The 12,100-nt window shown below is 34.0% G+C and overlaps 1 protein-coding gene across 1 annotated transcript; it reads left to right on the top strand.

Annotated features, from left to right (window-relative positions):
- The first annotated feature begins 525 nt into the window (after positions 1-525).
- On the top strand, positions 526-6,573 carry LOC136226571 (uncharacterized). Its single transcript, XM_066015137.1, has 3 exons — positions 526-1,961; positions 5,612-6,157; positions 6,237-6,573. Exons 1-3 carry the CDS (start codon positions 1,074-1,076, stop codon positions 6,360-6,362), a joined length of 1,560 nt encoding a protein of 519 aa, XP_065871209.1. The 5' UTR covers positions 526-1,073; the 3' UTR covers positions 6,363-6,573.
- The last annotated feature ends 5,527 nt before the right edge of the window (positions 6,574-12,100 follow it).

The following is a 12,100-nucleotide window of genomic DNA, read 5'->3' as shown; positions in this document are numbered from 1 at the left end:
CAGTGTACATTCCCATAATGACACATATTACCTCTGGTAGCCACTATAAATAGAAATTGCATATGACCTAGATAAGGTACATGAAATACGCAACAAGTAACAATACATTGAATATCTTCAACCTTTTTTAATCGTTACTAACTTAAGCATCGGAGCGGGTTCACCGAACGCGGTCCTTTTCAGACCTACTATCATTCTTATCTCAGGCAAAGATCTAAAAGACTATTTTAATACAAAGATATCCGTTATTATTTACTCTCCCAAACTTTTTCCTTTTAAACCCTTTAAACACTTAAGCCAAAAGATCAAAAAGCTACCAGACAATGTTAAAATTCAAGAGGTGAATCAGTTTTTTTCTTTTTAGGAGCCCATGATGTATTAAACGTTGTTTTTAACTTTGGTTCGGTTGGATTTTTTATGTGCTACAACTCTAAATGTCTAAATACCAAATGTATCATATTGTTCTCCTTAAATGGGATTTGTCTCAATAAATAGGAAAATTCGAAATTGGAAAGCACAAAACAAACCCTAATCTCCAAAAAGAAAAGCCCAATTTCGAATCAAACGCCACCTTTTTAATTTCTTAAAATTCCCTTTTTTCTCTCCCACTTTCCTCTTATTTATTCTCATTCTATTCCCCGCTCCCTCTCCTTCTCCATCTCTCTCAGTCTCTTGAGAGATCACAAGTCGCAACCCCACCACAATACGAAAACAATATCAAGTGTTTGATATTTATATTTTTGGTATTTTCTCAAAATTCAAGGCCATGGGTTGATCATCGCCTCAACTCTCCACCTTTCTCTCCTCAGAGATTTTCATCAATCATGGCTACTTCCAGAGTATGAGATATTTCTGAGGTTTGGGTAATATAATATATATTTCACGTAAACATCAATTTTCCTGTGACGATTCGTTGTTTGGATGTTCATTTCACAATTTACAATTTTCAGCGATTCTTCTTTCTATTATTCTTTTGATTTCCCTTTCTTCGCCATGGAAGGAATTGGGGAAAAGCTTAGGAGTTGTATAGATTTCAGACTCATTATCGTAAACTAGAACCAAACAGGACGTATATGAATAGTTTTGTTGTTTGTGAGGAGCTAAATAGAATTTTGCAACAGCAGAGGAAAATGAGCCAGACTCGTATTCAACCGGGTCGTGACCAGGTCAAAAAGCTCGAATTATCATCTCTCCACTATAAACCCTGCGAGATTTTCGCATTTATCGCGAAAATTTTCCTCATCTTCTCTCTCGCCTCCTCAGTCCTACTTGTCCTCTACACCACCTTCTCTCAAACCTACACATTCCGTTTCCCCGTCCCGAAACGGCCGGAGTTGAATAATAATTCCGATTCTTCTCCGACTAACATCTCTCACATTCTCTTCGGAATAAGTGGATCAGTAAACACATGGAAAAATCGGAGCCGGTACAGCTCCATCTGGTGGAACGCCAATGAAACCCGAGGTTTCGTCTGGATGGACGAAATTCCCCGATATCCAGGTACCGGTAACCCGAAAAATTCAGTGCCGCCGTATCGAGTATCATCTCCTGAATGGAAACGGTTCAGATTCGGAAGCTCCAGGTCAGCTGTGAGGATCGCGAGGATTATAAGCGATAGCTTTAAACTCAGGCTGCCCAATGTGAGATGGTTCGTGATGGGGGATGATGATACTGTGTATTTCACTCATAACTTAGTTTCAATGTTAGCGAAATATGATCACCATCAGATGTGGTATATTGGAGGGAATTCTGAGAGTGTGGAGCAGGATTTGATGCATTCGTATGATATGGCTTTCGGCGGTGGAGGATTCGCAATCAGCTATCCGTTGGCGGAGATATTGGTCAACATATTGGACGGTTGTCTTGATCGGTACTATTATTTTTACGGCTCAGATCAGAGGATTTGGGCGTGTATAAATGAGATCGGTGTGCCGCTCACACTAGAACATGGGTTCCATCAGGTACGTTTCTCCCTCTTTGAATCCTTTGGTTTGGTAGTGGTTCCTTACACGTGGCATATGTTAATTGAAAGATTTTTTCCTGTGACCTTGACCGTGTTTGACGGATATGTGGGTTTACGCCACGTGTACGACTATGAATGTTTGTCTTTTTCTGTTAAATTACAATTAAAAGAGTATCAAATAATTAGTACAGTATAAGATATAAAATCTCGTTTTTAAAGATATCATAATGAAAGGGTAGAAAAATAATGGAGGGAATTGAAATGATGTCGTTTGTTAACTTTTCTTTTTTGATTGCTTAGTTTAAATTATCTCCATGGGGGCTTAAAATAAGGAATGTTTGCATAAAATTATTAGTATTAGACAATTATATGAACTGAACTTGAAGTAGACAATTACAAGAAAACTAGTAAAGTTATAGTCAAATTATGTAATTCTAATAAATTACAAAAATTCGTTAAAGTTTCAACTGGGGACTATATTCGGTACATTTTAAAAAATTATTTATATGCAAAATTGTTTTTTTTTTCCTAAGGGTTTTCCTATGTATCAAGGAAGTCATTAAAATATTTAAATTTATAATGTTTTTTCGAAAAGATTTAAATTTATAATGTTGTTTTTCTAAAACATCTATATAATATATATTTTTCAATAAGCAAAACTTTCTTAATAATCAACATTAAATGCAATGATAAATATAGGAAAAATTATTTAAAGTTCATTCATTTTATATAATGATAAGTATTTTAAAATTGAATAATGGTAAAATTTACCGTCAGAAAGTTGATGGAAAATCTAGTTGAAATTTACATTTAAAAAAAATTATTGATGAAAAATAGCAATGGAATTCATTGAAAAAGGGTAATATTGAGCTAAACTTTTTATATTATGGCAAAATTGAGTTGTTTTTGCAATTAGCGCGAGATTGCACTTTCCTTAATAACCTTAAGAGAAAAGTTGACTTTTATTTTATTTTTTTAATCAAGAAAAGTTGGCTTTTATTTCTGTTAAAATAAAAATATTTTCTTAAAGTAATACTATCATTTTAAAAATAGTAGTACTTTCTTTCATCAAAATAGTAATGGTCCCAATTTATTGATAGTGAATAATTTCATAACTAATTTCATAACTTAAACAATTAGTAGTTCTTAAAATTCATTGCTAGTGGAATAATTTAAACAATTTATGGTTAGTGGAATTATTTTATAACTTCAAAATTAGTGGTTCTTAAAATTATTCCACTAGAAAATTTTAACTTCACAATTAGTGGTTCTTAAAATCTAATTGAGTCCTAGAAATAAACCCTCATAATTTATGAATAATAAGCATAGGAGAGTTGGAAAATTTATCCTGGAAATGTTGAGAAATTGTTTGAATTTAAAAATTACATCTCATTCGTTAACAAAAACTACAAAGGTGTTTGGTTGCTCCTTTTCATTCTCATCTTTGTCTTTTTCACTTCAAAATTAGAGTTTTAGTTATTTGGTTAGTGACATTATATTTGTTTTTTACATCTGAAAAGTTGCCTTTTACAAAAGCACAATGCTTTTTGGAAAAAATAGGTTTTTCCAACATCAAACAGCAAACCGTCATAGCAAACAGTAGGTAAAACAAACGGACCTAAAATTATATAATCTCCTCAAATCATGAACAACATACATTGGCCTGAATAAAATCAAGAAAACCATTACCATCTCCGTCCCATAATATAAGTCATTTTGAAGATTTTCATACAAATTAAGAAATACAATTAATGTAGAGCCTAATTAACGAATTTTACATTGGTTAATTTAAAAAAAAATATATATCTCTCATGTAATAATTGGGAAATAAGTATTAGAATGTTAAAAAAACACATGTATCAAGATAAAAAAAATTGATGTTTGGACCAAAAAAATTAAACTAAAAATTTTTGGAAAACCAAAACGACTTATATTTTTTTAAAAAAAAAAATCACTTTTTAAAACGACTTATATAAAGGAAGGAAATGAGTAACTATTAATTATAAATCATGTCAGCAATTTAATCTTTAAATTTATAAATTTATAGTTATTAGTGAACTTGAATCAAAATGGTTATTTTATTAAAAAAGTTTCTTGCTCTTCTATTATTTGGTGGATGAGTTGGCAAAAAGAGATATTTTTGAATTAAATTATAATTTATAGCTGAAAAAGTACAAACCAGACAAAAGAAAAACACATGCTACGTACTCAGTACTCGGCAAAAGAGAACCGTAAATTAGTTGAACGTGGCAACAATGCATTGGAAAGAAGTCTTTGATAGATCAATTCCAAAAATTCTACTATACATACACCCTACCTCATTGAGTGTATTGCACCAGCACACCAGTTTATTGCACTAGAAAATCTCTTATTCTCTTTACGTGTCCACATGATTTATAAATAAAAATGGAATGACAATTAGGCTAAATCGGACTTGACTTTGTTGGATTAATTTAAGTAAAATTAGTCTTTTTATTAAGAAAAAAAAAACTAGCCATTTTGGTTCCATCTTACTCTTTAAGACATCTATTTTACTTTCATAATAGATATTGCTTTGACTATTCATATTTGTAAGAATATATTACTTTTTGTTACCACTTTCTTTTAGCTACTCAAATGCCTAGCATATTAAACTTAGCTTTATGAAGATTATTTATAAGTAATTTTAGAGTACTCCCGGAGTAATACTCAAAAATCAATTCATGATACATGTATATATTATTTTCTTTCCACCAATCATGTCCATGTAATGGTATTCAAAACGATTTTGATTGGTTGGGGTATTACTTCCAAAAAAAAATAAATTCTCTTGGTTTGGTGTTTTGACATTTGGAGGATTATAATTCTCTTGGTTATGTACTAATAATTATCAAATAATGAGTTGAGATTTTCTTCTTTAAACCGAAAAATAGATAACATTTGAATTATGCTCGAGAGAATCTTTAAACATCAAGATGAAACTAACTTGTATATAACACACTCAGGTGCGACGATAAGGGGGCCTAGAGGGGTTCCACCCCTCCGGCCGTCTGAATCACCCCTATTAAGGATGATTTCGGCTTTCTATCTCCGGATGTTTGAGGTTTGGGGTTGCTAGATAGAAAAGTATTTATATATTGGGTATTTGTTAGAAAGAGAAAAGATAGTGGTAACTTAAACTTTAGTGTCCCATATGTCTTTCTTTACTACCATAGTACGAGTTGGCCTCTATTACTCAGGAAAACTTAAAGTTGTGGTCTGTACTCTTTTCCCTAGTACTGCTTTTCCCCACATTTTTTTAAGAAAAGGTGGTTCCCATGCTATTCACAGCAAAAGTAGAAGTATTTTTTGGGTGCTTTAACAGTTTACATATTCCTTTCCATGTATAGTTCCCACGTAGAGTTTGTATCACTTTAGTTTTTTAACTGCTTTCTTTTCAAGATTTATCACATGATTGATTCTCTTTAGACTTGTGAACACACCCAATGTGGTGTTTATACATCTAACAGGACACTTTATTATTTAAACACCTCTAAGTTGATGTATACAATTTTATTGGCTGAATGCACTTCAAGCCCGTGTCTGGAAAATTAACTGACAAAAGTCTTATTTACTCTCTCAACTTGATTAAAGTGACTAAATTTACGTGGAATGTTTTTAATTTTGCAGCTTGACATAAGAGGGAATGCATATGGTCTCCTGGCAGCACATCCAATAGCTCCACTCATATCACTGCACCATCTAGACACTCTAGACGCATTATTCCCACACCAAAATCAAATGGACTCACTCAACTCTCTTAACCTCGCATACCAAATAGACCCTCCTCGAATACTTCAACAATCATTATGCTACGACCACAGCCGCAGATGGTCGATATCGATATCCTGGGGTTACACTGTTCAGATATACCCTTCATTATTGTATGCCAATGACTTACAAAGACCAAGGCAGACATTCAAAACATGGAGGAGTTCCAGTAACGGACCCTTCACATTCAATACACAGCCCGTAAAACCAGACCCTTGTGGATCTCCTGTGGTTTTTATGCTTGACAAAGCTGAGCAAGTGAGGCATAGTGGATCCCTTACTTCTTACCATATAGTTAAGCAAGAGCCAGAGAAGAGGTGTAATGCAACACTTTATGAAGAAGCGTTGTCGTTGCAGGAAATCGTGGTGTCTGCTATTAGATTAGATCCTGAATACTGGACTAAGGTCAGTCTCTTTACATTATTTCTATGCCTTTTTTATTTTCTGATCGTCGTATATGATATTTGAGCGTTGCATTGCGTAGGAGGAGGCGAGGCGTAGACAGTGCTGTGAGCTTATTGATAGAGGAGTTATAAAGAAGAACAGCCTTCAGATTAGGATTAGGAAATGTAGACGCTTGGAAACTGTTACTGCTACTGGTAAGAGGTAGATTAGCTCTTTTAACAAATTATAATGTAAATAATTATTTCAACACAGGCTAAGATATAGGAAAAAAGTTGAAAACAAAGATGCATAATGCACGTTTCACTTTTTTGACGGAGAAAACTGCATCTCTTTTTATAGCTTTAAAACAAGTCTATATATGTTATGGAAATACACACCTTATTAATATAGTCCAATCAATCTCTTTCGATTTTTAATGTGTGATTTAGTTCCTTTATATCATCTGTCGTTCTGTAAGGCCGGCTTCTTGTTTAGGGTTTAGTGGTCAATAGAAAGAGGCTAATAAATTATCTGAAATGGAAGAAAGGGTGAATAAAAGAAAAGGGTAAAATAATTTACTTTTGGTGGCTTTTGTGATGATGAAAATAGTGGACTAAGCTCACCATTAAATTGGTTGCGTATGAAATTATCAAAAGTTGACTGCTAACTTTGTTTAGTGCTCCACAACTATTGGTGTTAATAAGTAATGATAGTCCATTCAAGCTCAGTTCGATTTGAGTCCGGGATCATCTCGAGCATTAACGAGTTTGACCTAAATTTCATTACTTTCGACTCAAAAATTCATGAATAGACTCAATCCGAGTCTAAAATTATAGGCTCGACGAGATTTGAACTCAAGCCGAGCCCAAACTTGCCAATTTTTGAGCAGAGTCTACTTATGTTCTGTCTTGGTTGGACTCATTAACGCCCTATTCACGACACAATATAATACAATTTTTTTTTTAAATGTCTTGTGAAAGTAAAGGAGGCTAAATATTCCATGTTAAATTGTTGTTGGAGCGCTATCTATGGTTGGATAGTACATTAGTAGTTGGCATGAAGTGCGGCAAGAATATATGCTTTTCAAATTCTCTTTTATGTTGTTTGATTAGTTTGGCTAATTATGGAGGTGGCTAATGATGGACAAGATTATATACTAACTCACAGGGACTTTAATCAAATCAATTAAACTAGTATAAGAAGATACTACATCCTTTTGTTTTAGTTATTGTTTATTGTTGTCGTTTGCTATTTACTGTTATGGTTTGTTATTGAAAAAAAAAAACTATTTTTTTTGCTTTCGTAAAAGGTTGTTTCTTGAGTGTAAAAGGCAAAGAAGATGTCACTAACCAAACACATCAAACTCTCACTTTGAAGTAACAAGGTAAACAAGAACATGAAAACGAGCAACTAAACACCCCTAAGTTTCAATATTATTATTTCTCCTATTTAAGGATACAATTATTTTAACTAATTGCACAGCAGTGCAGCACATCTTTTTCACTCATGTACACTGTTAAAAAAAACGTCTGGACCGTCTAGTCTCCGTCTTGGCGCTCGAAATCGAAAATCCGTCCTAATTTTTTCCGATTAATTCCTTTAGACATTTGCTCTTAAGCATTTTTTAGCCGCTTGGCCCGCTCGGATTTCGCCTAAGCGATGATGAACAAAAGTATTTATTATTATTATTATTTTACTTTATTATAATTTACTTTTGAACATTGTCGCGTGGTTATTCGTGAATTATGTTTATTATTTTTTTATATTTTGATTTAATTACGTTCTCTAGTTCTTTTCATAATATGATTTAAGATTTTAAGGACATTAATTTATAGCTTTTGGTAAATTATATTTTATTAGGTAAATGATTAAGGTCCTTATATTTTTTACTTAATATGCTACTAAGTCCATATTATTATAAGGTTCTTAAGTTTTATCTTAATCAATTCTTTGGTCCTTCCATTTGTTTTTGTAAATGAAAGTCCAAAATTGCCCCTAGTTATATATATAAAAAAATTTATCTTTTAGCTTCAAATTTAATCTAATTAGTTTTAATGAAGTTTTTGAACTACATATACACCGAAATTAATATACTTGAAAAAATGTATTATTAAATTTCTTAAATTGTAATTATTTTTTTTTATTTTTAATATAATATATTTAAACTAACATTAAATATTATTATAAATTTTTTATAATTTTTTTAAAATCATATTTTTTTCGTTCGTAAAATTTATTAGAATTGTAAAAACTTTTTACAATGATAGTATTACTCCTATTTTAATAATTTTTGAAATATTTTTCATTCATTTTTTTAGTCAATAAATTTTACGTTATTAAATTAAAGTTTTATAATTGTATAAAAAATAATAAATCAATTACTTTATGTTGGAGTTTATATTGGAGAGATTATGATTATGTAGGAAAAAAGAGAAAAAATATAAAATAAGAAAAAAAGGCTTAATACATCATTTTCCCCCTGAACTTGTCCAAAAAACTTGATTGGCCCCTTGAACTTTCAAAGTTTCCCGATAGCCCCTGAACTTGAATAAAATGTTCAGTTAGCCCACTGAATTTGCGTAAAATGTAATCAATTGATCACCCGGTCGCAAAAAAAAGTAAGTTAAATGCGGAAGATGTATTCCACGCATCTTAGAATATTATTACATAATTTAAACAATAAATTTAAAATGAAGTTATTACTTGCTCAACTATTCAACTTGTCTTCTCTAATATTAGAACTGCATACTCCGATTTTGATCGTTTTACTTTTTTTAAGACTCGTACAATACATCGTCCGCATTTAACTTACTTTTTTGTGACCGAGTGATCAATTGATTATATTTTATGAAAGTTCAGGGGGCTTACGGAACATTTTATACAAGTTCGGGGGGCTATCGGGACACTTTGAAAGTTCATGGGGTCAATCAAGCTTTTTGGACAAGTTCAGGGGGCAAATGATGTATTCAGCCAAGAAAAAAATAAATGATTAAAACATAAAGTAAAGGGTAATTTTGGTATTTTAAAATTTATTTAGTATAGTTTGACCATTGACCCAAGTATAAGGACTAAGGAGTTAACAAAAATAAAAATTGGGGAACTATATAATTATTTCTAAAAAAATAGGGACTAAGTAGTGTATTAGGTAAAAATGCAGGGACCTTATAATTATTTATCCTATTTTATTTGTTTGGGTTGTTTTAATGATATTATTATTGAAATGTTGATATTTGCGCAGTTTTAAAGATATATGTTTTTTTTTTTTGGTAGGAAAGGAAAGAAAAACAAACAAACCAAAACAAACAAATAAACCCGGGATCAATCTGGGAAAGCTGACCCCCACCCTGTCATCCAAAAGAAGAGACGAGAGGAACTTAGGAGGAAAAGAGAAGGTTGAGAGACCCAACATCCTGACATGACCCTCAGTCGCAAGACGGTCCGCCACCCGATTTTGCTCCTTATAAATATGGCAGAAACTAAGAGAATCAAAAGAAGAACAAACCCTTCTAATCCCTTTGATTAAATTTTTGCTATTCAAACAAATAGCATTATTCTACGAGATCATTCTGACAGCTTCGAGGTTGTCAAATTCCACAAGTAGATTCTTCAAACCCAGAGTTTTAGCTAGCCTAAGGCCAGAAAAAATCCCCCAAAGCTCTGCAGAAAAGGAAGAACCCATGCCCAAATTCTGAGAGAACCCAGAAAACCAACCACCACCATCATCTCTCAGAATCCCTCCAGCAACAATTCTCCCGTCCTTAAGACAAGAGCCATCAGTGTTAACCTTCACCACGCCTTCCCTCGGCCTACACCAGCCTAAGAAATGGACACCCTTCCTCTGAATAGCCCTAACTAAGGAGTACTCTTTGAAACTATCAACAAAAGTCCAAATCTTTTTAGAGAAGAAATCAAAAACATTAGGAATAACAAACGATTCTCCTCCAAAAATCTCCTCATTCCTCCATTTCCAAATCTGATGACAGACAACCACAAATAAGATAACGCCATGCTTCAGATCAGCCAGAAGCTTTCCACTAACCCCATCAACAAACCAGTCAAGATCAGAATGGGAAAGGAAAGAAGGCAGCAACTTTATAGGGAGAACTTTTCTCCACACCTCTTTACTCTTAGCACAGTCTCAAGAGCATGGCACAAGGTTTCTTCATGCCCTCTGCATCTGCTACACGCTCCAGACTCCACCATATGCCTTCTTTTTCTGTCAGAATTAGTAAGCAGTCTATTTTTAACACCAAGCCACATGAAGCTTCTAATACGGTAAGGCACTTTCAAGGCCCAAATAGTCTTCCACACCTCAGGGTGCGTAGTTTCCAATCCTGGATTAAAAGCCTCAAAAGCAGATTTACAAGAATAAGCCTCGTTGTTTGTCAAAGACCAACAATAACTATCCATGTCTTCCTCCTTGCTACTAATTTTAACACCTCTGGTTTGCAGGAGTGATTCCAGACTGAGGTAAGAATCGAACCTCGACCAAATCCAATCACCCTCAGAATCCACCACATCCGCAATCCTCCAGTTTCCGAATATCTAAAGGCGGCATGGAAACACAAACCTCTAATAAAGGCTTTTTACTAATCCAGATGTCATTCCAGAAACTAATAGATTTACCATTACCCACATCCCACCCAATCCCAGAGCAAAACTCTGAAAACATAGCATTAAGGCCTTTCCAAAGAAATGAACAGTTAGCCACTCTCTCCTTAGGTCCCCCAAAAATCCTATCCTTTCTATACTTCCTGCACAATAATTGAACCCAAAGAGAAGAAGGAAGTTGCCACATTCTCTACAGAAGTTTCATTAATAACACTTTATTATTGTCTCTAGCTTTCCTAATCCCCAGACCTCCTATATTTTTAGGTTGACAAACCTCATCCCAAGGAACAAGGTGAATTTTCCTCCCCTCTTCAGCTTCCCCCCACAGGAAACGACGATTGATTTTATCAAGGTCTTTAAGAACAAGCTCAGGCAAACGACAAGCCTGCATAATATGATTAGGGACCGCACAATTGACTAATTGAATCAAGGTAAGACGGACAGCAAGAGAAAGAGTTTTGGATTTCCAATTGGCACACTTCCTATTAGTTTTATCAAACGTTTCCTTAAAGGAAGCTTTCGAAACTCTATCACTGTGGAGGGGAATCCCCAGATATTTACCCAGAGAATTAGTCAGAGGAATACCAGATAAATCACTCAACCTTTTACAGACTCTTGGGTTCATATTTTTAGAACACAACATCCGGGATTTTTGGATATTAAGCTTCTGACCAAAGGCCGAGCAGAAACAGTTAAGGATATCCATAATCACACTAATCTGCTCCTCATTGCCTTCCACAAAGATCAAAACATCATCTGCAAAGAACAAATAAGTAACCTGGGGACATAATTTATTGATGGACACCGGATGGAACTTCCCATTACCAACAACATCTTGGATAAGGTGAGTCAGTCTTTCCATCGTCATAACAAATAAGAAAGGACTCATAGGGTCCCCTTGACGGATGCCCCGGGAAGGAGTAAACTCCTCAGACATATCCCCATTAATCAAAACTTGAAAAACAGGCGAAGAGATGCAAACCTCAATTAAACTCCTCCAATTATCTGGAATTCCCGCTCTCTTTAGACTATCAAGAAGGAAACTCCAGTTGAGGCGATCATAAGCTTTCTCCAGATCTAACTTCAGAGCCACAATACTCCTCTTACCCTTTTTAATTTTCATGGAGTGGACCATCTCCTGGGCAATGACCACATTATCCATCAATTGTCTTCCAGGAACAAAGCTACCTTGATTCTGGCTGATAATATCAGGAAGAATACACCGGCATCTATTGGCCACAATTTTAGTAATAGTCTTATAAAGCACATTACAAAGACTAATAGGCCTCATTTGTAAGAAAGAAGACGACTTCTCCACTTTAGGAATCAGAACTAGAAGAGTTTTGTCCACCA

Source organism: Euphorbia lathyris, chromosome 4 (assembly GCF_963576675.1).
Source record: "Euphorbia lathyris chromosome 4, ddEupLath1.1, whole genome shotgun sequence".
Taxonomy (NCBI): Eukaryota; Viridiplantae; Streptophyta; class Magnoliopsida; order Malpighiales; family Euphorbiaceae; genus Euphorbia; species Euphorbia lathyris.
The sequence above is the reverse complement of the archived record's forward strand: the minus strand, read 5'-3'. Positions and strand labels throughout refer to the sequence as shown.